Source organism: Typha angustifolia, chromosome 15 (genome assembly GCF_048772165.1).
Source record: "Typha angustifolia cultivar Huaian chromosome 15, ASM4877216v1, whole genome shotgun sequence".
Lineage (NCBI taxonomy): Eukaryota > Viridiplantae > Streptophyta > Magnoliopsida > Poales > Typhaceae > Typha > Typha angustifolia.
The window spans coordinates 3565368-3591538 of NC_133253.1; the positions used below are offsets into that span (position 1 = coordinate 3565368).

General features: G+C 35.5%; 3 protein-coding genes across 3 annotated transcripts; 1 reads left to right on the top strand and 2 right to left on the bottom strand.

The window, feature by feature from the left end:
• Positions 1-1684: 1684 nt before the first annotated feature.
• On the top strand, positions 1685-14966 carry LOC140778944 (agamous-like MADS-box protein AP1). The gene is made up of 8 exons (XM_073123856.1): positions 1685-2059; positions 4858-4936; positions 5048-5109; positions 5196-5295; positions 5497-5538; positions 6419-6457; positions 6553-6683; positions 14499-14966. Exons 1-8 carry the CDS (start codon positions 1875-1877, stop codon positions 14611-14613), a joined length of 753 nt encoding a protein of 250 aa, XP_072979957.1. The 5' UTR covers positions 1685-1874; the 3' UTR covers positions 14614-14966.
• A 489-nt stretch (positions 14967-15455) lies between these two features.
• Positions 15456-20687, bottom strand: LOC140779510 (E3 ubiquitin-protein ligase At3g02290-like). Its single transcript, XM_073124595.1, has 5 exons — positions 20234-20687; positions 19862-20051; positions 18027-18438; positions 17736-17845; positions 15456-15720 (listed from the first exon to the last, which is right to left on the bottom strand). The coding sequence occupies exons 2-5, from the start codon at positions 19979-19981 to the stop codon at positions 15694-15696; spliced, it is 669 nt and encodes a 222-aa protein (XP_072980696.1). The 5' UTR covers positions 19982-20051; positions 20234-20687; the 3' UTR covers positions 15456-15693.
• A 2105-nt stretch (positions 20688-22792) lies between these two features.
• LOC140777226 (nuclear transcription factor Y subunit B-3-like) lies at positions 22793-24567 on the bottom strand. Its single transcript, XM_073121186.1, has one exon. The coding sequence runs from the start codon at positions 24203-24205 to the stop codon at positions 23645-23647; it is 561 nt and encodes a 186-aa protein (XP_072977287.1). The 5' UTR covers positions 24206-24567; the 3' UTR covers positions 22793-23644.
• Between the last annotated feature and the right edge of the window lie 1604 nt (positions 24568-26171).

The window sequence follows — 26171 nt, forward strand, 5'->3', positions numbered from 1 at the left end:
ATGAAGTGAGTGGAGAAGAGAATAAGAATAGCACTCATCTTCTTACCTATACTTCCTACTTAAATTATGCAATACGTTCCAATTAAACATATGAATATTAGTTCAATTACAATATATTTATACTTACATTATGTATTTTAGTACTTAAATTATATATAAATATTAGCAATAAAAGAATATTTAATATAAAAATAATTATAAATTGTGTAAATATAATTACGAATTGTATAAAAATAACTGTGAATTAGATAAAATATTATGAATTACAGTTGTAAATGGGAGGAGGAGGAGGAATGAGATAGGTGCTACCATATTCAAAATTTTAAATACTTGTTTCATCATTACTAACATATAGTATAATTTTACTTCCAAAAGATATCTAAATACTGGTGTAAAAAATATTAGAGATGAGATTAGAAAGATGAATACTTTTAAAGTAGAGACAAATAAATGGTTCTGAAACCTTAACAATTGGATGTTATCTTACAAAATTCATATTAATTGAATAATTTTGTAATACATAGTTATTTAGTTATTATAAATTAGAATTAAAGTCTTGTCTATTTACAAAGACAGAATGATAGTAATGAAATGAAAATATATGATTGTGGATTGCAGAGTTATATAAAATATCTCAAATGCATAACTTTAAGGAGAGATATATTGAACAGAATATATACATTAATATTTTATTTGTTTGGTATGCTTTGTATAGACTTGTTTTAAATATAAGAACAAAAAGATAGAATTTGGAGAATGAGGAGTGAGAGATAGAAGAAAAATAGTAGAGTAACCTTTTTTTTTTCGTTCTTACATTTACTATACGAATTATCCTAAGCTATCATATGAATACTGTATAAAAAAAAAAAGAAAGGAGTGAGAGATGAAAGAAGTAGAAGATGAGTACAAATAGTCTAAGTGGTAGTAAATTACTAACTTGAAAAGAAAAACCAAAACAGGTTAAGTGACAAAAATGAAAACTCAATTATATTTTTTATGCAAATCACCCAATATCAATCGACATAGATATAATATAAAATTTTAAATATAAAAAATAAGAAGAAAGGATTTAAATAAAAAAAATATATATGACGATTATAGTAAAACCATTACATATGTCTTCTTTTTCTATTTTATTTGTTGCTGTGAAAAGTGGTCTAAGCTCGATTATATTATCGAAAGAGAGAACAGGGAAGTAGGAGGAGAAAAATACCGAGAAGAAAATTCATAGAGTTTACAAAGAGATCACCGAGCTTATTATGGGTATTGTTGAGAGTTAACTTATAAATTTTTAAGAATATAACCTTGAATAAGATGGAAAGTTTCATCTTTTGAGGTGTTAAATGAAATATATATATATATATTTTTTTTTTTTATAAAAGTCAGTGATGTTTTTTAGGAAATAATAATAATAAGTAATAGAATTCGAGGGTGTAGTAGTATCCATTGGAATTCATAATATTGATTAAAAGACAAAAGAAAAGAAAAATGAATGAATGAATTAATTAATTAATTGAAGAAAAAAAAATAAAAATGGAGTGGACGTATGTGCGCAATTAAAGCAAAAGCGGAGACCTCGTATGACCCGATCACCAATAAAGAGCCAAAGAGGGGCATAACGGCAACACCGCCAAAGACAACCTAATCCAACTATCGCCACCTGTCCCTCCTAGTCCCGTTAATTTCCTTCATAAAGTGGGCAGCCGATTAGGTTTTGTCCGAACCCGCTTGCCTCACTCCACTTCCTCTCGAGATCGAAAGCTTACCATCGCCTTCCATGGTTTCTTTCTTTCTTGCCGCGAAGCTACTAGTGTTTAGGGTTTAGGGTTTAGTGTTTAGGGTTTAGGATTTTCGTTGGGAGAAGAAGGAGGGAGATGGGGAGGGGAAGGGTGCAGCTGAAGCGGATCGAGAACAAGATCAATCGCCAAGTGACGTTCTCGAAGCGTCGATCGGGGCTATTCAAGAAGGCGCACGAGATCTCCGTGCTCTGCGACGCCGAGGTGGCCGTCATCGTCTTCTCCCCCATGGGCAAGCGCTACGAGTACTCCACCGGATCCAGGCACATCTCTCCTACTCATCTGATCTCAATCTTTCGCGCTTCATGATAATTTCGCCTCGGATTTCTTTTTAAATCTTTGCCGTGAAAGAATGGTAGAGATCTTTCCTGAAACAATACTGTAGTACGATATCGTACCCTCACAGTACCCTCGTCGTCACTTCGACTTTGTCGGGTTTCCCCCTCTGTCCCTCATGCTCATCCGTATACACATGGCATCATACGCAAGTTTTACTTGTTTTCTTTTCTTTCTTTCTCTCTCTTAAAAAAGTTTACTTGCTTTCAAATCGATACGACCGATGCCACCAACTTTTTTTTTTTTAATCTTTTATTTTCCCCATCCTTTTTAGATTTTTTCTTGAATTTTTCTCCGCGGTGCAGCTCTTCCTCCTTTCTGATCGTACCTGCCCTCACGTCTCGCCAATATCTTACCTTCTCCGGGATACGTACATTATTTCGTGTTTTTAATTACTTCTCCTTGTTTCTCGGTGAGTCCACCGACCGCCGGACACGGTTATGATGAATGATCTTTTGATATAGTCTAAATCTTCCGTCCGCGCTACTCAGAATTATGAAGCTAAGCTTGCTTACGGCTTACCTACTCCTTCAACCTATCATGCTCGATCAAGCATTGCATTAATGGGCAAGTTCTTCTAGAGTATTATTTTGTTCAAAATTATAGTTTTGGGCGTCTCCTAATTGTGAAGACCCATGTAAGAAAAGAACAAGCGCAAATTTCTAAGATTTTACCAAAAAATTGGTCCTCCTCGTCTGGGCGGAGCCTGGATTTTTTTTTCCTTACGACGCAAAGCTATCAAATGGCTTACAAGAACAAAAAAGAATAAGTTTACCTCATATAAGGCATTTAAATTGCTAAACATTAAAGGTTACCAACACCAGCTAAGTTGTACATATATTCATGATTAATAAATAATAAAATAATACTTATTTCTATAAATTCTATCCAAAATTATAAATGACCTCGGCAAAATCTTTTTTTTTTCTCATTGTAAGGGACTTAAATTATTATCCAATGATTGAAATAAACTTCAGCAATAATTTAGGTGAGAGTCAAAACCAAACTTTATGTATTTATTTTTTAATTTAAATACATGACCATATATAGATTAATGAGAAACTTAAATTACTCATAATAATTAAGTAATAGTCTTAAAACGTAGAGGATATGAAATAATCACACATTAGTTATTCTTGCGAACTGTATTGATGCATTAATGAACGATTTAGCGAGGGTTTACTCCTTTTAAGGATCAAATATAGTTATTTTACAAGATAATATAGAGAAAAAAACGGATTGTTTGATCTTTTTCTCAGTTTTAATTTGTTATTGATTAGAAATAATACTATAGTTGACGTGTTTGTTTGTTTCTGAGATTGACTAAGCGTCACTATCGCAAGTATTGGATTAAGGTTCCCAGTCGCTGTTTGTTTTTCTTTTCCCCTCTCTCCATTTGTATGTTGTATTATAGAATTTGTTTGTTTGCATGCTAAGCACCAATTCCTGTTCTACATGTTTGTTTCATCGAACTAAAAGCATTGATTTTGCAATTGGTACTTTCTATGATTTTTATAGCTTCCATTGATTTGACTAAGTAGGTTTACAGAATATTAGGATTTTTATGTTCAGATGATACTTTCAAAATTATAGTTCAATACAAGTTTAAATTTTACTTATATACCATTATGAAACCTTACGTATTTTAATGTGATTATATGTAGTTCTTTGGCAGTAAGAATTCATGTTTCACATTTTGTAAACACTTCTTATCGTGTCTATCTAAAATATAATTCGTGATAAGCAGCATTGGTTATAGATGAGAAAGTTTAGGCCTTGGGGCAATTATATTCAGCGTTCCGCTCCCTTAGTTTTCTAATATCAATTACAAATTATATCTATTTGAAGGCCTCGTGGCCTTGTGGTCCGATCCCTTTCAATCATACAAATTGATGACATAAATGATTGAAGAATGATATAGTTGGAGGTTGTTGGCCAACATGTTCATATTTATTGAATCCTTCTAGCTGATATGCTTTTCCTTGAGAATCATCTTTTCATTTCTAAAGACGATCCTCTGCGCTGCCTCCTTATATTAGTGGTCTTTTTTTCCTTTTCTCCTACTATTGTATACCACTGCGTTCTCCTCGAGTATTGGAGCACAGAATTACTTTATTGTATTATAACATCAAACATCTCTTGCCATCTTTTCTTTCTTTTCTTATTATATTTTGTCTTCTCTTCTATTAATGCTTGGACCGTAACAGGCATGACATCATTCTCCGCCTCCTCAATTTTATAACTTATCCCTCTTTTTCCTCCTGTTAATTTGCATCATAGTTGAATTAGTATGGGTAAAGAAGATTTGTTCTACAGTAAACCTGCAGCAGAAAAGCTTTCACAAGCAAAAGTGAAGATGAGTTTAAGGCTGTGTAGTATGATCCCATCATGAATAATGGTAAATTAGATAGCAAATCATATCACTGATCATGCATGGAAGAGTCATATGACCTAGAGAAGTAGAAATATATGGATCACGGGATTCGTTAGTATTTTTTTATGAGCCCAAACACCCAAAGCTATTTCATGATACTAGGAAGAGAGCAGGAGAGCTAACATGTGAAGAATATAGCAACATTTAAAGCTATTTCGTGATATCAGAATTCTTATTCCTTCTCACTCATTTCCACTTTTTAACATCCTATTCATGGAATGTTAAATATAATTCATCTTAATTTGGATGATAAGCTTAGGAAGAGCCATCTTAATTTGATATCTTTCACAGAATGGAAAAGATTCTGGAATGTTACCAGCAGCGCTCATATGCAGAAAGAGCCATCTCGGAAGAGAATCCTAAATCTCAGGTTGAAAATAGCATTTCTAGTAGAGGGTGGAGACCTTTATGTTTGAACTGTCTCAAGTTTCCACATCACTTAAACTAATAAGATATTTCCATCTTGCTGAATCTTCTACAGATCTGTTGCAATAAATATTGCAAACTGAATCCAAAGGTTGATACTTCACAAATAAGACCAAGGTAAATGTCGACCATAGTTCACAGCCCAAAGTTACCAAAGGATGGATAGTATACTATTTTTGGTTGCTTTTCTGTGTGAACTCTAGGCATTCGATGGGACAACAACATGACTCCTTCAAACTGAAAGAAGTGCAGCAACTGGAGCTACGGCTTGACACTGCTTTGAGACGTATAAGATCAAGAAAGGTGAATCAACTACTTTTAATTCTTAACTATTATCCTACCTGGATACTGCTCCCGGTTTTATTTTGCTGAGTAGATCGGATCCTGAGTCAAGAATGGCTATTTTATTGCTTTGGATGATTTTTTACATACTTTGAGATTGCCTTTTGTGATCAGTTTGTGTGATACACCTGTATTACTAATCATATGCAATCTCCCTTGCAGAATCAACTTTTGTTTGAGTCAATTGCTGAGCTTCTAAACAAGGCAAGCCACTTTCTAAAGAAAATCTTTTGCATGATTGTGATTCTATCTGTATCATATATACTTTTAAACTTATAGTTTGAGATGGTAGTCTAATATCCTATCTTATATTGTTGGATTGACTGCTGTACATCATCTTTTTAGTTAGTGGGGAATTTTCAAGAATAGCAGTGATATGTAATTGGTATGTCAAAGATCCTCACTGGAGCACAATCTGGAGCAAAACTAGACCGGAGGCACTAAAACCTTCAACCTTTTAGTTTCTGCAGGTCTCATTTTTGAGTTACATGATTTATCAATGGGCACCTTAATGATGAAATATGCCATGAGCTTTTGTATATGAGAATCAGTATTTCACTTCATGTTGCATATTTGTGAACTTTTCTTTAGTTCCTCCGTGTCTGCTTACTTTTATTTAGTCATGAAAATAACACATAGGAACTTCATGAGATCCTCATATTTAACTCTTTTTTTTGGTCCAGAATTTCAAGTAGTTTCAACTATTAGAGAATATTTCAACAATCTTGAAATACTTGGCTTGTACTTTCTCAATTGAATAATTTAGATTTTTAGCTTAAACGTTGTATAGATTGACAAACGCACACAAGCATATATATCATTAAAATCAACAAATTATTGATTCATAAGCTTTCATGTTTGGCTTCAGCATTGAAACGTATCTTAGATGATTGAGCGTACTGCTATGTTCTAAATAAGCACGTAGACAGATGAGGATCATAATATGTCACTGCCTAATAGGCACGGGCAGTGTATGGCCCCACTATTGGAGGTTCATTCATGCTGCCCAACCATTGTTAAGAACCATCCCCAAGAATTATTCTCTTCTGAAGTTTGTCATATTACCATTATTTTCTTTATATAGGAGAGGTCTCTGCTGGAGCAAATTAGCATTCTGGAGAAGGTAAAGTTTCTGCTTTTATACAGAATCGCAGATCTCTTAGGTTGTCAGATAAAGCCATGTTTCTCATTAACTTTTTCTGGTTTCCATATATATAGCTCATTGGAAATGATAAGACTAAAGCTCTGGCCCAGCAGTCCAACTGGGAGCAGCAAAGACAAACTCAGTCATACACTTTTTCACCTCCTACCTTCACCACTGCGGACTCACTCCCCAGTCTAAACATCAGGTTATACTTCTTCAACCAAGTTTCGTGGTTTACAGTTTACTGCAATGTTTTGCAATTTATTGAACAGTGAGGACCTATGATTTACTTTCAAGTTCTTGTCCTTTGTGATGATTCTTGTCCAAAACTATAGATGTAAATAGCGTAAGGATTGAATAATTTCTGTTGGGAAAAGTAATATTTATTTATTTTAATAATTTGTGGCTATGCATCATTCAAGTAGGATTAGCCGACCATATAAAGCAAGAGTATTAGGAAGATATAGATGAAATTTGAATAATGCTAGATTGTGAGAAAATTTATATAGGAGTTGATTTGAACAGTTATATATGAAAGTGAAGGATGTGAGAGTACATGGAGGCCTTGCATATAAACAAAAAAGAATGATATAAGGGACATGATTTTGGATTTTGCTCTCTTAAATACTTGTTTGAAGAAGAGAGATTGACTTGGATTCCTGTAGAGGTGGATTAAATCAGATTCATAAATGACCAAAAGATATTAGACATGCTTTTGACACCGAAGCGACCAGCCTCAGGTGGAGTTAAACTCACATCCGATCTGTTGTTGTATATGATCATGGAAAGCATGTGGAAGATAATGCTAATTCTACTAGGACTAAGATGGAGAACCGTATTAAGGGAGTAGCAAAAAATATTCTTGTATATATCCAATAGGAATTTAGCTTTAATTACAAGAGTCAGTATTGGGAAAGAAATTCCAAACCTCACTGTTAGAAAAGAATGTCCTGAAACTTGCCAGAATATGTATCTTAGAATTTATTTGGAACAAGGAGATTTAAGACCGGGTATATTAATGCAATTGAGTAAATAAAGAATAAATTTTTTTTATTTTTAAAAGAAAGTCCGTAGATTGATCATATCATTCAATTCAGACAACCAATTACAAGTGATACAAAGAGAGAGAAGGAAGATAGGATGAAAGTCCTAGGAATAAGCCCCACACTTGGTTATATTACAGACTGAATAATAATTAAAGCATGTATCTTAACAAACACTCAAGAATAATAATACAGAGGAAATAGAACAAACACTCTAGAAGTAAGGCTCCCGCTCAGCTAGCCGGCAGCACTACACGAAGAATAGCATGAGTCTTAGCAAACTGAGCACTTTATAAGGAGTAAACTCAGACAAAAATTCAGGCTCATCAATGACAGAGTTTACTGACTTTAACAATAAATCACTTAAAAAACCCCATTTGAAAAATCTTGAGAAACCAGAACTAAAAGCAAAGAAAGGAAAAAAAGGAAGTAGAGGAGGGTAGTCGATCTGCCTAACACATCATTAATACAACCTCATAGGGCAATTAATTTTAGAAAAGAAAAGAGCCTCAATACGACAAATCCATGACAAATCTAAGCCGCTGGCAGAGCTGGAAACGGGGCGGTGGAGTTGGAGGAGGCGCGGTGGAGAAGGAAACAGTGGAGCAGGAGGCAACGGAGCAAGAAGCGATGCAACGAAATTGGAAGCAAAGAGGCAAGTCAGAAGCAGGGTAGGCGCACTAGACATGGAGCAGGGCGTGAACGTGTAGAAATCGGCCCAGCAGCTGTTGCAGGTAGGGAGAGGCTTTGACGAGATCCACAATACTCTGCCCAATTCAAAGCAACAAGGAGGGCCGAAGGGGGATCGAGGCGAGATCAATGATGCTTGGCTCCGGCAATGGCAATGCAAAAGAGTAGCAAGGGATTCGGGGAGAGAAGGTCATCTGCGAGTGGTGGTAACATGGAAGAAAAGGGGTAGGACGAGAGAGGAAAGAGGAGAGGGAAGAAGAGAGAAAGAGGGCAGGGGAGCTAGCAAACCCATTAAAGAGAAGAGAATCGTTCTCCCCTCCGCCTAGCGCTTAGCTAAGCGGAGGGGAGAGGAGATACACCGTTGAAGACGATAGAGGAGCCCTCTTGGCGAGAGGAGAAGCCCACAAGAGGAGAAATAAGCACTCTCCCTTCCGCTTAGGTAGAGGGGACAGGAGGAAAAGGCTGTTGGAGGCGGTGGAGATTGGGTGAGGGAAGAAGAAAGCACCAAACCCTAGCAGAGCTCTCTCTAACCTTCCTAGATAGCAAATTTTTTTTAGTGAATAGAACAAACTTAAAAAGTAGTGTTTGACCTTAGATTTAGTTTAACAAGGAAATCGATAATAAAAGATATGATATGTTTCATTTGGCACAATAGTGTTGGATGATAGTTATGATACCACACTAATGTAGGACGGATATAACAAAATAAAATGATTCAAGAAATAAAAAATCAAAGATAAGAGAAATAAATATAGAGTTTAATAATGAAAAAACTTAGAAAATAGACTAGAAAACATATCAAAGGAAACGATAGGTAGAAAAGAAATAGAATAACAAAAGAAGAATGGGAAATAACAAATTAGATGAAAAATGATAACTACCTGACTCACTCTGGTTCATCAGAATCACACCAAAGAGTTTGTTAAGAAAGAAAAAGATCTCTTTATAGAAAGAGTTTGTTAAGAAAGAAAATGATTTCTTTATATTCAACCTTATTTAGATTGGGCTTGTCACAATACCATGAACATTCCAATTCCAAATAAACATCTAAAATTTACAGTCAACGCATAATAATTGGAAGAGAATAGCAATAGAAAAATATGACACTATAGTAACACAAGATTTGCATGGTTCACCCAAATTTGGGCTACATCCACGGTCTATCGATAAGCATATCCACTATCAACAAGAAAAAAATTTATAAATAGGGTATTTAAGGTTACCTTCTTAGAGATTACAAGAATGAGAAGAGATTCTTCACCAAATGAGACAAAACCACCATCTCCTCAATAGCGAAGTAAGATGATTGGTCCTCAGGATCTTGAGTACCAATAATCTCTCTTTGATCTAAGGAAACACAAACCCAAGCTCTTTTCCCTCTTTCTTTCTCTTTTGTTAAAACCCAAGCCCTAGAAGAGAAAAAAAGAAAGAACTTGAAGTATATACAATGATCATACGTATTTCTTTTGTAGCCAAGATACGTCATAAACATATCAAATATTTTGTAATATTGTCTTGAAGCTTGTTTGAGTTCATATAATGATCTTTTCAACTTGCAAACTAATCATTCATTTCTTTTCTCATTGTAACCTTATGGTTGTATGTATACTTTTTCTTAGAGCCCCTTATGTAAAAATAACGTTTCTACATCTATTTATTTCAATTAAAGGTCATGCATAGCAACCAATGAAAGAACCAAACGAATAGAAACCAACTTAACCATCGGTGCAAAATCTCATCAAAATCAATATCTTACTTTTGAGAAAATCTCTTTGCTACCATTCTTGTTTTAGATCTTTCAAGCTTTCCATCTGACCTTTTCTTTGTCTTAAACACCCATTTGCAATCAATTATTTTCTACCTTTCAATAACTCAACCAAGTCTCAAATCTTCCTCCATAGCTCTTCTCCAATGACTAAAATCATCCCTCTTTGTAGCTTCAATACATAATATTGCATTTTATCTCTAATAACTAAAGCACGCAAAGTAATAGGATCTATATAGTCTTGATGCCACTTGAGAGCATGAGCTTCTCTTAGAGAACGTCGTACGAGTGGAGTAGATTGGCTAGGTCCTTCATTCTCATCATTATTTTCTTGATCATCTTCATTTTCTTCGTCATGCTCAGTAATATCTATTGAAGTGTGATCAAAAGGCTACTTGAAGAATGCAATTCTTGGTGAGCATCAAAATCTTAAGATATATTTTATTCTTCTTGATTGTTACCTTTTTCTTTAACATCTTTTGTTAGTACAAAGGACTTAATAAAATATAAATCCTGCTTGTGATTATCTTCTTTGTATTTGGATCCCACAGCCTATAACCTTTTACACCTTTGCTATAGCATACAAAGATACACCTCCATACCAAATCTCATTTGGAGACTTCATCTCTAAGGCAACCAAAGGAGAATGATTAACATGATAACAAGTCATTGATGCGGCTTCCGCCATAGCTCTTACTCTAGGTTGGCATTGCTTAGCCTACAAAGATACACCTTCATACCAAACCTTATTTGGAGACTTCATCTCTAACACAACCAAAGGAGAATGGTTAACAAGATAACAAGTCATCGATATAACTTTTGTCATAGCTCTTACTCTAGGTTGGCATTGCTTAGCCTACAAAGATACACCTTCATACCAAACCTTATTTGGAGACTTCATCTCTAACACAACCAAAGGAGAATGGTTAACAAGATAACAAGTCATCGATATAACTTCTGTCATAGCTCTTACTCTAGGTTGGCATTGCTTAACATACATCGAACACGCTCCATAAGAGTGTGGTTCATCCTCTCGATCACGCCATTTCTTTAAGGAATGTAGGCGTTGGTACAGTGTTTTGTAATTCCCTCTTCTTTGCAATTTCTCAAATTCCATAGATGTAAACTTTCCACTATTATTCTTTTGAAGGATCTTGATGCTTCAACCCATAGATTCCCTACTTTCATCGTAAAGTTCCTAAAAGCATAGAACAAATCACCCTTAGATTGAGAGTTTTGATCCACACCTTTCTTGGGAAATCATCAATGAAATTCACAATATAAAGTGCACCACCATAAAAAGCCATCGGAGGACCCCACACTTCCTAGTGAATATAATCAAGTATGCGTCTACTTGTATGTTTTCCATAAATACAATGCTCACATAGTTCAGATTCCCCATATTTAAGCATAGAAATCAAACTTCTTTTTCATCAGGACATCCATACTCTTCTCACTCATCTGACCTAATCTTTGATACCATAATCAGAAAGAAAGTTCTTCATTTTGCATTACCACATTTAAATTATCACATTTAAACTATGTCTCCGATATACTAATACCCCATAATCAGAAAGAAAGTTCTTCATTTTGCATTACCACATTTAAATTATCACATTTAAACTATGTCTCCAATATACTAATACCCTATCCTATCCATTTGGAAATCTTGGTTTAAATCCTTCAATGTCGGGTCCTCGTCATTAAATAATAGTGCTTCCCAATAATTTATATAAGTTTTCAACCCTGACTTCCTTCATTACTACTAGAGCTTCTTTAGAAACTTTAATAACTCCACTCTGGTGAGTTTCTAGTACTTTAAGGCCAACGAAGGTTGAACTTACTTATTTGCTTTGCACTTCCAGTAAATTTGTAACCATCTATATCAAGAGATGAGAGAGATATTAAAATTTTCTTCAATTCCGATACATGCAAAACATCTTCGATCTTTCTAATAGGGCATCAAACATTCTCAAAGATATAGAACCAATATTGGCCACCTTCCTTGTAGAATTTTATCTCATAGAAACATTTCCACCTTCACATGCCTTGTAGGTGATGAACTATGATTAATGTGGACACATATGATGTGTAGATCCACTATTGAGTACCTAATTTTGATTGTATATAGGGTTGTAAGCTGCCATTAAAACCTATTCTTCTATGAAATTCGATGTTGACTCTTCTACTTGATTAACTTCATCTTTGGTTTCACTATTCAAAACTAGAAGAACCCAAAGCTTTCCTATTTAGATAATCTCTTTTTATATGACTCACTTTTCCAAAAAAAAACCAACATACACATTTTTTATTAGGCCCCCTAGACTTGGACTGAGCTTTAGATTAGCCTCTTGATTGACTTCTTGACGAGTTTCCCTTACCAAATGATCTTCCTCTTATCATTAGTGTCTCATCTTTAGTTTCAACTGAAATACTCAAAGATGTCTTCTTCCAAAGCTCATCCATAGGAATAGTACTACAAACTAAGTATTATAACTCAAAATAGTGACAAGATTATCATATGAATCCGATAATATATGAAGGAAAGTGACCGCCTTTGTCTTCATCATCAATCTTCACTCCAATGCTCTGTAATTGATAAATGATGTTGTTAAACTCATTCGAGTGCTCTGAGATCTTCGTACCATCCTTCATTTTTAAGGAATACAAATTTATCTTAAAAAAATATAAAATTTGTAAGTGATTTTTTTCAAGTCAAGCTTTTCCCAATCATTATCCGGCATAGATTTTGGCTTTTTTTCTTGCTATTGAAAGCCTTGTGTTGCTCTCAATAAACTAACAAATCATGCATATTTAACTTTTATAACTCAATCTTTCTTGCCATCAAACTTCTCCATCTCAAACCTATGAGTAACCATCTTCCACAATTAAGTATGCAAACATTTGAGCTCTGGTACCAATTTGTGAAGAAAAAAAGAGATTTATTTATCTTCAGCCTACTTAGATTAGGCTTATCACAATATTATTAACAAACTAATTCCAAATAAACACCCAAAATTTACACTAAATGCATAATAATTGAAAAAAAAATAGTAATAGAGAAGCATGACACTACCACAACACAAGATTTACGTGGTTCACCCAAATACGAGCTACATCCACGGTCTATAGACAATTATATCCACTATCTACTAACTTTATATCCGCTATCAATTGGAGAAAGTTTACAAAGAGAGTATTTGAGTTACCTTTTTGAAAATTACAACAATAAAAAGAGATTCCTCACCAAATGAGACAATGCTACTTTCTTCTCAATTGCCAAGCAAGATGATCACGCTCAAAACTTTGACCATCAATAATCACTCTTTAACCTAAGGATACCGAAACTCAAGCTCTCATGCCCTTTCTTTCTCTTTCTCTCTTGTTAGAACCCAAGTTCTAAAAAAGAAAAAAAAAATCCTCTCTGGACATCACGAAGGAATGGTTAGAAATCTCTATCACACTCTTTGGAGAATGACCAAAGAGCTCTCAAAGAATATGGGCAAATTTTCCCTTTACATGAGTTTTAGATCACTCGTAATAGAGTTTGGTGTTACACCCGTCGACGCTGTGTGCATAGGAAGGAAAAGGAGAACTTCTTTTCCTTTTTCCTTTTTTTGGGGTTAAATTTTCTTTTTTTATTTGAAACAAAATTGTAGTTATTGTTACAAAAGATTTTCGTCCTGTTTTTAGTAAGGGTGGATAAGAAACTCTAAATAGACTAATTAATAGTTGAATTTTGATGTAGGGAAAAACGAATAAATTCTATCTACTCGAAGGATCCAAGATTAAAATATGATATTCTTGTCCATTCAAAAGATAATAAATAAAAGTAAAATCATTTGGAGATATCTGTATTTGAAAAGGAAAATAATTCTAATCTGAATAGCAAAGCAATCTAAGACAAATTCAGAAGTGGAGGAGGTTTAGCATCCCAAATAATGATATGTTTCCTGTCAAAATTCATCACAATGAAAGGTTATTATGACCAAAGGTGGATTGCGGCAAAAATCCATCATTCAGGCCTCAGAATTAATGATTTTATCATTTTAGAAAGCTTTTGTTTTGATCATATACTCTCTCTTCTGTTATGAACTGCCAACGCATGCTAGATCACCTTCTCAGTAGAATTCTGCTTAATACACCGATATTGGTTGAATTGTTGTGGTCGCATAGGCGACTGAAGACATTAAATATAGTTATGCACTATGTGATTGTTGAAATCTTCACCACTAGCTTCGTATATAAACGGAATTTGAATACGAAACATTTAGTGTGCAAAATAAGCTGCAGAAATACATCCTCGAGCCTGCAGCTGCCAATATAAAGGAGGTCGTAGATGTTAGCTAATTGTATGGAAATAGAAAATAGAATTGTTCAGGAGGAACCAATGCAGGTAAATGCAGCATCGCCTCAAAATTGTAGTCTTTTGTTTTCTTTTAGCATCATCGATTCTCTACTGTACAAATAATCATGAGAGAGAAGTGTCATTGAAGTTGATAATTTTCTTACTTGTATGCAGAAATTATCAAATAAGAGGGTCATTAGAAGAGTCAGAATTTGGGCAGCCCCTTGCCCCGACTAACAGCAACAATTTGCCCACTTGGGTGTTTCGTTATACTTCTGCAGATGAGTAGACGAAACTTTTCCTAACCACATAGAGAGACCCAGCTATTCTAAAAGGTTTTTATATCTGCAGCTCTTCTAGTAGTCGCTCAAGACTATCCAAATATCTAACATATGTAGATTGCCATCATCTCCCTGCCGTAACTTGGATTGGTTCCGTTTTTCTTCAATTCTCTGCGAGGAATGACGTGACTGGGTTCGGAGTTCGAGGGGATGTTCCAGGGAAATGATACTGTGTCACCTGACTGTATTCCACTTGGGTCGAAGCCTTATCATGTATGAATGAATATTGTTCGCGGTTCCCAAAGTTGTATAAGGATACTTTTAATATATTTCATTATGAGTACTCTTGTTAATAGTGGTATTTCTTTGGCATGGTTTTATTAGCTTCGGAATATGCATGGCATTGTAAACTACTTTCTTATTTCAATTCTTCCAGCTTTAAGTTAATAGATTAGACTCAGTCCAACGTAGTCAGGCATAATCTTATCTTCCATGTAAGGGGATCTCCCACAATTAAAGTTACTTGTTATAGTTAATCATATCTTTGAATATTTGCAAAGAGAACACTGTATCTTGGGTTTCATGACAATGAACCATATGATCCGTCGATCAAGTGACCAGGATGATGCTAATAATCAACTACAATACCACGTCTTCCCAAATTGGTTGGATTTATTTCACCAGATCGGTTGAAAATAAAGAATCAGCCTTTTCTTTATTTCTCTAAAAAAACACCTGTATTAATATGTATCTAGTATTTTTCACCAATTTCTCAATAATAATAACAATAAAATCTGGACATCTGGGAAACTCCATAATATCAATGATTCACAGAAATATGTGTGCCTCCTGTAGCGGAGGCAAAAGGAAGCAGAACGAGAACATTTCCAATAAGTGATAGCAACATGATGCCTTGCATATATGCATTCAATTCGAATTGAGTACACAGACAAGAAAAAACTCTCAAGAAATACTTACAGTATGTACATAAGCAGCAGACAAAGTATGATAACTTACCTGTATTTACAAATTTACAGCTAAAATTTATCAGAGTATCCATGAGGAAGACACGGATATCAGACGGCACATCAAGTTGTTTCGCTAAACACCATCTTCTGTTAAGACAAATTAAAAGGTACATAATTAAAGGAGCAACACCAACCCTTGCAAATGAGAAACAAAATTAATCAGCTACTATGAGAAGAAAAAAAGTCACTTTTTCTTTTCTCCGTTAATGAAATACCATTAAGAAGTATTTTTCTATTATATAAATGCTGAATCTTAACAGTTTATCTAGGATGCAAAAGTGCATGGGCTCCCTGTCATTGTAGGATTTGATAAATGCAATATGTGTGCAAATTTCAAGTACATATAGTTCAGGATCAATGTAATACACAAGCGCCTTGGATCTTTCCAATCAACTCTACTTGATGAATTGAGTAACCTAGGTTTCGATCCCTCCTTCCATACTCTAGTTCTATGCACTATTTCAACTTCTTCCCATTTTCCTCATCACCTAATTCCTACATATTATACTCCAGTGATGTACTATAAATTTTTCTTCCCCAGGTTGTCATAGGCCAGATCAACCTCAGTCCATCATCACAATACCTTCAGGTATTTCAGAAACATGTTAATCCAGATCTCAGTCCACCATCACAATACCTTCAGGTATTTCAGAAACATGTTAATCCAGATCTCAGTCCACCATCACAATACCTTCAGGTATTTCAGAATCATGTTAATCCAGATCTCAGTCCACCATCACAATACCATCCATACTCTAGTTCTATGCACTATTTGACTTCTTCCCATTTTCCTCATCACCTAATTCCTAGATATTATACTCCAGTGATGTACTATAAACTTTTCCTCCCCAGGTCGTCATTGACCAGAACAATCTCAGTCCACCATCACAATACCTTCAGGTATTTCAGAAACATGTTAATCCAGATCGAAAAATTGGTCCAAGTTGGCCTATCAGATCAATCAGGATTCAAATTTATCCTTCCTGCTGACAGTGCTCTACAGTATCATATGGTACATGTAAGGACATATCTTGAAGTCCGAACATTTTATCATGGGTTTGAACCAAAGAAAACAAAAACACCCAGCAATTAGAGAGAAGTTGCATAAATCCTGCCCTCCTAATTGCTAAAATATCTCTTCTACAGTATGTTTTGTTCGTGTTAGATATAAACTTTTCAAGTTAAGGGCATAACTTAGCAGAAATTAGCAACAGAGAACACAGTACTATGAATCAATATGACCATGCAATTGATAAACAGATTCTGTGTCATTAGTCTTATGCTTAGGATGAAGGATGTTTTCTAAAGTCAAAGTATGCAGTTAAAAATACCTATCAATTACAATTTCTTTCAATGAAAATGCAATATCTCAAAGACATTAAGTGATTTAGACCACCAACCATAGTTACATGGTACTAACATGGAAATAGGGGTGTAAACAAGCCGAGTTTGATCGAGCCCAACTCTAATCAAGCTTGGTTGAAATTAATTTTGAGTATGGCTCTGTGATCAAGCTTGAATTGAAATAGGCCAATTTTGAGCTTATTTTAAACTTGAGCTTAAACAAACTGCTCAATTAGCAATTTCAAGCTTTATCAGTTTAAGCCAATTTTGAGCCTGAGCAAGCTTGAATTGATTTAGGCTTGAATCAAATTTGAATCATGCTTGAAATAAAATCTAATTCAACTATAAAGATATAAATATTACTAAAATATAAATTACAAGCAATAAATATAATTGTCTTAAAAAACTACAAGCAACAATACATATTCGAGCATAATTGAGCCGATTCGAGATCAAGCTCAGCACAACCTATTTTCGAGCTAAGCTTGATCGAGCTTTATCAAGACAAGCTCGAGCCAAGTCGATTATTTTGACAGTCATGGAAATACTTTTCCCTTGGTCATTGGCCAACTTGTATGTCAAAGACTATTAAATATTAATAAATGATACTTTCAAACTGGGTTAACTCATTCCCTACACAAGACTAGCTTTTACTCACCAACTTATATTGAAAAACATGAGGATAATCAATATCACTGCAAATAGTTAAATGCAATAAAAAGTTGAGGGACAGTCATGAACACTGCCAGATCGGTCACCTTCCCACAAACTGGACAGGCTTCACTTCTTTCCATCCACTCATATATACAACCAAGGTGAAAATGGTGAGAGCACTGCATTATTATTCTGGGATTTTCAGGAATATATTCTGCAAAATGAAATCATTATCGGTATACTCCAATAAGCATAAAACTACTACGTACATAATAGAAAAAAGAAATAGTTGACCATTAGAACAGAGCTATCCACTAAGAATTGCTCTCTTTCAAATATCGGATAAGACCTACCTAATAGAATCAGTTGAAAGATTCATAAATCATAACATCTACCTTCAAGACATGTCGGGCACACATCTTCATCCTCAGATGATGGAAAGTAGTATGTAACACCTTTAGTGAATTTTGTTGCCTGCTTCAAAGGAAACTCATGGCAGCGTAGTTTGGTTTCTGCATCATAATTATACCCAATGCACTTTTTTGTTGAACTCTCTGATTCTACTTCAATATCAGTATTAGTTCTAAGTGGTTGAGATTCCTCATGGAGATGGCCTGAGGACTTGTGGCACCTTGATACAACCCCATCAGGTTGTAGTCTTGAGAATCTAGGATCATCGTAAGACAAAGGTCTTGGGGGAGAACGGTATGTATCACACATAGAACTTCCAACTGAAGCAAGAGGAGCTGTCTCCTGTACAGAAGGAGAAACAGCTTGCACCCCTCCACTTTGAAATAGAGAATTGTACTGCAAAGGTTAAAGCCAAGATGCAAATTGAACTGGAATGAAAAGGGCTTATTCCTATAGATTAATGGATTACAAAATAGTAGAATCAAGCATGTTAAGACCAGCCCCTACCATAACGTAATTAAATAAAATCAAGAAATTTTAATCATCATCCATGATAGGGATGTAACTTCCATTATACTTCTAGGGCAGATCTAACATAAAAAAATTCAAAACATTGTTAAGAAGGATTTAAAGACAGAGATTTCCCCATTTTTCCAAAAGGACTAGGCATGTATTTGGTGGATAATAAGGAATGCTTATCTGCTTATGGCAGTCAGCTGATCTCTGACACCATGGCAAGTGGCCTTGAGACAAAGCAGGCTTCATAGATATGTGACAGTTTTACACTATTAAATCAAGAATTTACAAGATTGACTACAGTAGGAAAGTTAAATTTCTAGGCATGCAGTAACCAGCATATGATCCAACATGCCTAAAACATATAAGCTAAATTAACATGAAGTAATATAACTATACAAGTCGCAAAAGGTAAGTAAATAAGTCAAAGATGTCAATAATTTAAAGAAGAATACCATGTACTAGAAACAAAATGTATCTAGAATAATAACATAGGAGAACATCAACCTATAAAGAAGACTCACTTGCACTAACCACATGATCTGATGGCAAGGCACAATAATCTAGAATGCTAGATAGTAGCTGAGTCTGACTTTATGGCACCAAGATGATTTCGAACAACATTTGAGGCAGCCAAAACCAAGCATAGCAAGAAGGGTCTAAAGCAGCACATCATTTTTCAGCAAAAAGACTTTACATGGTCTTATAGGAAATATCTATACATCCATCAAAGTGTAATGTAGATATGTAGAAATGTTTTTGATTGATAAATTATCACACTGAAACTGGGTAGAGAAAATTTTTGAATGGTCATTTGATAGGTCTTATGGGATCATAACCAGTAATAAGAACTAGACAGAAAGTAATGAATCAGCACTGCAACATAATGCCATTGAAGAAACAGCTAGGTGTTGCATACTAATCAGAAAATGGCTGGAGGATGATGTTTGTCATATGTCTTACTCCGACCAAAGTGAATTTCAGAATTCTACAAGTTTTAACAGCTTTTACTGTTTTAAAATTATGAATCATGATATTTTATGGAGTTCTCATTATAACTGCTAGGTAAACATGATGTATGCTAAGGCGTAAAGTCCATGCCATCTCCAATAGTCAAGTTGCAGCCAAGCATATTTTGCCATTGTATTAAGATCATGAAATCAAATTAATAACTGCCGTACCAAAATAAAATAAAGAAACCGAAAAATCAAATGATTATATTCCTTTCACCAGGATAGGAAATTTTCCTAATTTCCAACATAACAAGTATATGCTATATAGGAAGAAAGAACATAAGACATACCGCATGAATCAGTTGTTGTATAAGACATCTGAGGCAGACACAGCGGCTATAGATTGAAGCATTGGAATATGCGTGTTCTTGAAAATCTTCTGCTTGCAAGCAGGAGCAAATAGATCCCATAGTCCCAGCTTTATTCAAAACTGCTCTCAAAACACTCGTCCAATGATCCAATCCCAATGCAGCAAGCCAACTATACAGAACACTCTTATTATCTTATGCCATGTAACAATATCTTCGTAAAAATGATAGGAAGGATATGCCAAAATTTGCACGCCTAAAAGCGGCAACGTTTTCTCCCTATAGAACTTGATTGCTGTTTAAAAAATTACGAATGGAAAAAACTTCCAAAACATCCAAAAGAATGCTTCTTACCTTAATTCACCGACGATGACAAGGAAAGATCATCCCTTTTTCCCAGAAAAAATCTCCAGTGCTCGCAACACCCACCAGAAATATACTTTTAGCCTAAAAACGGATCAAGGACAAGGAGGAGGATAAAGCCCAACGGCAAATTATCCTCCCTTTTTTAGTGTCTTTTCCTATTTTTAGATTTGACTCTTTGCTGTCGAAATCCAAAGGAAATCCATCCGAAAGGGAACAAGATCTTCCGACAGCCCAAAGAAACGAATCGAATAGATCCTTCGAGTGATTAATTCGGTCGACGAAAACGAGAAAACAGTACCAATAGAGATGAAAAGGAGGAGAAGAATCGGAATGGAGAAAGCTCTTCTAAGAGATTTGATGGTCGAAGTGGAGGCCAAAGGGTCGCGGTTTTGATCCTATGCGTCGTCGCTACGCTTTCACCTGCTCATTTGTGAAAAACGAGCAAAACTATACTTCATATGACCTAATAATCTACCATCAATTATATTTATTAAGTTAAAAAAATGATATTAATTAGATTCTCTGATATTATAATTTCTAGGAGTTTACGCGTTAATTTTACGAAATTAATCCTCTATTTATGCCTAATAACTTTTTCTCTTATTATATATATATATTTTTATTTTTAAAATAAAAACTAAATATCATAATAATTTTATTTAAAATATAAATATTATTTATCAAAATTACATGATGTACCATATCAATTATTAATTTGTTCTTAATATCTATCTCATCTATTTTATTTCAAATAAAAAAAATATTAATACAACATAATTCCTAGTCATCGGTAAAATAAATAATTTATTTTAGTAATAACAAATAAAAATTACTATTTTATGAAATCATCCTCTATCCTTATGCACAGACTCTAGATAAACGGAAGCGTTTAATAGAGATTAGGAGAAATTGAATTGAAGAAGTGAAATTTAAAGCAATATGAGAAAGAACTTGCAATTGGTTAGAGAGTTTGTGAGGAAAAAGAGTAATAAATTATCATAGTGGGCATAATTAGGAGGAAAAATATTAGAAGGAGATGAAAGGAAAAAAAGATTGACAAAGATTGGGATTAAAAAAGAAGTATAGATATATTAATGTAAGTTAAGAAGGAAGATTAAAAATAATTTCAGCACCAATTAGAGTAAATATTGGTCACACGTCAATTTTGGATAGAAGTGTCATTCTGAAACATTTAAATAGCTCATAGGCCTCACTATTATGTGTTTTTGCTTGAGGGTTAAATAAATTTTTTCATTTCCCACCCTGACGGTATAAAAATTAAATTCTCTGTTTCCCGGGTGTTGCTCTAAATTCTTAATCTTTCAGATTAAAATTCAGCTATAGCTTCGTGATAAGGTTAGTTTTAGATAATTAAACTAAATGAATCAAAAGGATGTACCTATTTTGGATTGGTTTTATTTTTCTTAAAGGTTATATAATTTGAGTGAGCCAGACATCCATGAGAAGAACTCTGTCCTTATTCTCGTGAACTAATAAAGCCAAGCAAAGGGAAGCATTTCCAATCCTTCGCCTAGATCTCCTTTCTACTCCTCTTTTTTAACTCCCTTTGGGATAAACCCAAGCAGCTCCATTCACTCCTCTTTGTTCGTTCGCAGTTGGTCGTTGTTAACTTGTTACTCATATGATCGACATAAGTGCTTCTTTGAGTCTCATGACTCATGACCTCCAACAATAAAAGAAGACAAGTAGTAAATGTAAGTATAACTACTCTTTACACAACACTATAAAAGTACCAGTAAGGCTGTCTCTCAATTACCATGTCCAAGATGGCTACTACTATGACGACCCGTTGTTTAGTAATCCTCTTACTATGTTACTTCTTCCATTGCTCCTCTGCTGCTCATCACAATCACCGTGACAAGAATCACCGCCCATCTGCAATGGTGGTAGGAACTGTATACTGCGACACTTGCTTCCTGCAAGACTTCTCCAAGACCAGCCGCTTCATCTCAGGTTGATCAGCTAGCTCTCTCTCATTTCCTCTACATTATAACCATCTATATATCAAACACATGAGATATACAAAACTTTTGATCCACCATGCACAGGTGCTGCAGTGGGGATCAAATGTGGAGATGCCTTCCAAAAGGAAGTGTTAACCAACCGGCGCGGCGAGTTCAGAGTTCACCTTCCGCTTGAAGTGATCATCAAAACTTGCTCAGTGAAGTTGATCAAAAGCAGCGATCCATACTGCTCGGTAGCATCGCCTCCGATGACTAACGGACTCCGTCACAAGGCGAGAAGGAATGGAGTCCATGTATACTCTGCTGGGTTGTTTACATTTAAGCCATTAACACAGCCAGAACTCTGTAACCAGAAGGGAGAACAGCCTGCGTTGTCATTCCCTCCAATTCCAACAAATCCCTTACAACCACCATCCTTTTTCCCACCAAATCCATTTCAGCCATCGTTGCCTTTTCAACCGTCGCCGCCGGCATTTCCCTTCCCTACTTTTCCCTTCCCTCCAAATCCTATGTTTCCTGGCTTTCCAGTTCCACCGGGTATTCCTTCAAATGGAGCCTCTCCATGATGAAGCTGCTTCCTTTTGGCATAGATGCATGTGCTATGTTACTATTTACCTATATTTTATTAGAAGTTGCGACGATGAATAAAAATTTAAAGCATAACAATTGTCTTTAACGATGGCTTAGTTTACACCCTGTAACTAATTAAGGACGAGTCTTGAAGAAGTTATTAATCATCTAGAGAGTTAATCTTATGGTTTAATAAACAAACAACATTGTGTGAAAAAGATGCTTTAATTCATTTATAATGAAGAAGGAAGGATGAAATAAGAAATATAGTTATCTAATTTCCCACTACTAGGTTGGGTAATCTACTACTTGTCCCTTGGATCCTATTCAAGTGGTGTATTATTGGGACAAGTGGACCTTTTGTAGGCAGAAAGAGATACAGAATTGCAAACGGCCCCACATTTCTTTGGAACCAATGGAATTGCTCCACTTATTCCTCACTAGCACCATCAAGAAGTTTCTCTCCAAGATCATGGTAAAAAGCTTCCACTAGCACTAACTGCTCCAATCATGCAAAAGAAAAAAAAAAGAAAAAAGAAGAAGAAGAAGAAGAAGAAGAAAGAATCTTAAACGATCTGATCCGATAACGAAGTATTAAAGCTTCAGGCTTTGTTAATTTTGAGCTTTCAGATAAGCTGAAGGTAAGATCTTGACATCAAGAACTGAAATCATGAATAATAACAAGAAGTTAGGATTCAAAACAAATGTTGTTTCTCTCAGTAGCCCAAATCAAATACAGCAATTTCAACTTAAGTGACTACTAAATCCAACCATCATCTACTATTACATTGAGAAATTCGATACAAAGCTAAAGGAAGTAGACAATATATGGACAGAGTTAACATCATACTCTACCTTGCCTTCCAACCCCTGCAGAAGAAGATGAAGAGTTACTCTTTCCACCCATTGCTATCTGATGTTGATATGGTGATGATGAAGATGGCGGAGACCCGTACATCTGCTGCCCCATCATCATACCACCACCATACATCCCTCCGCCGCCGCCATCGCCGCTTTCCTTGGACTGCAAAGAAGAGGTCCCCTTCTCCCCCTCCGTCTCTCGAAACTTTTGGAGATAGACCTTGAGAGGCTCAACGTACTCCTCGAATCCAAGAGTGGCCATGGCCCAGAGGAGGTCATCGCCATTGACGGTCTTGCGCTTCTCCCTCTGACACTTATCGGAGGCCTCCCCTGTGACGAAGCTTATGAACTCGGAGACGCATTCCTGCACCGTCTCCTTCGCGTCCTTGGAGATCTTCGCGTTGGCCGGGAGGGCCTTCTTCATGATCCTGCTCACGTTCGCGATCGGGAGGAAGCGGTCTTGCTCTCGGGGGGACGAGAAGTCGCCATTCCCCCCGGCATTGCTGTTGTTCGGGCCGCCGGATTCGTTATCCGAGTCCGCCATCGATCAAGATCGCTCCTTTCCGACAGATTTCGAAGTTTTGACGGATACCCAGATGGGAAATCGAGATTCCTGAGCTTGTTTGGGAGATAACAAGATGAGATTTATGACAAAGGAGACACCTCTCGGACTGCAAAAGAACTCCGACAACACTCGTCTATTCCATCGAGATAGTGAATAGAAGGCAAATTAGAAAGAAACCAAGAAGGGAAAACCGAAGCGATAGTAGAGAGTTGATAGTTGAGAGTAGAGAGTAGATAGTAGAGAGCAGTGAGTCTGTGACCAAGAGAGAGAGGAGTTGGGAGAGAGAGAGAGAGAGAGAGGAGATGGAAGAGAGAACAGCCGAGACCATTGGATCTTGACACTCGCAACGCATCGAAAGGTGAAACGTGGAAAGATGCGGACCGTTTAATAAATGATAAGTGTGACAAAGGTGGGACCATCTCGGCCGTCGATACCGAGCACGTGCTAACGATTGTACGTTGGTGGGAGGAAGGGGGTAGCGACTAGCGAGGCCGCGAGGGGACCATGGAATCGAACTTTGACTCTTTAACAATCGTGCTGCAATAATTAGTCGAATTATTTCGAACTTAAGTATTTAACTTTTCCAATAGATGATTTTCTTTTCCCCTTTTTATGGATGATAGAACGAGTAAATTGGTAGTTTTTCTTTCTTTCTTTACCTCACTCGTAAAAGTGGATAATGCCTCGTGTCCGAAATAGTACTGTTCTCTATATATCCACCATGATTGGTTGGAACTTGATCTTTAGATACGCACAATATCCTAGATCTATTGAAGTGGAGAAACTACTTCGGAAAACGAATTTAAGTATACAATTGCAAGGAATATTGATGGAAGCTATGTTAAAAGGAAAACCTAAAAATAAATAAATTAATAATTTCCACTTCAGCCAAATTCGATCGACCTTGGGTTCTTTGAGATTGATGGCCACGGCTTACTTCGATGCAAAACGTGTAAGTTTCGGTGCTTAGTACGTGCTACTACTTCAGTACCAATTGCTAGCCAGTATTGCTACTTAAATGATGGATGGACGGCAATGAATTCGTTTAATTAATGGCTGGAAATATACTCAAAGAAACAGTGCATGCAACGTTAGACGGTGTATGATATTATTTACGTACACTGCATGCTCATGCACTCTTAAGAATCGTACGTTTAATTGATACGAGTAGCTAGAGACATGGCAACCAATACCTAATCATGTTTATAAACTAAACTGGTCTGAAATTGGGTAGATCGCTCTGCTATTGATGATGAGAGGACTGACTCCTAGCACAAACTCCATAAGAAATTCTATTCAATTAAAGACAAAAATCCACGAGAGGAAAAGCCAGCAAACAAAGATATTAAGTGGTTATCAGCTTATTAGTGTTCCATACGTTCTCTTTTGTATCTTTAAGTGGTTAATAGCTTTAGCTTCATCAAAACATATATATCTAAATACTTAGATAGAGGGCCAGCTCTTCTATTATCTGCATAAACTAATTGTTTCTACTTTTAAGAGGTGATTAGTTGCTAAAAATTAGAGAAAGAAATCGTTCACTTTAAAGAATTTCTCTAATTTTGTATGCCTCATTACAATAATAAATTAAAAAAATGACTTTCTTATCTAATAAAATTAGCTTTCTTTTTGTAAAATAGAATAATCTTATTAAAATGATCTATTTTAGTGAACTTTACTTTTTAGCAACTAAATATATCCTTGGTAAAAATGTTGACGACAAAATAATTATGATTATGATCAAATTAGCACATAAAACCAGTCACGGAACCTATAAAAAGCTGCCTATGTGCTTAGTATTATATTATGTTTTTTAACAATATTATAAGACGATGCCATATATAGTTTGATGTCTACATATTCTATAGGCATAATCTAGTTAGTGGTTTATCTTGATAGTAGTGTTCTATGTCTGCTGGATTCAATTTGAGCCAAGAAATACAAA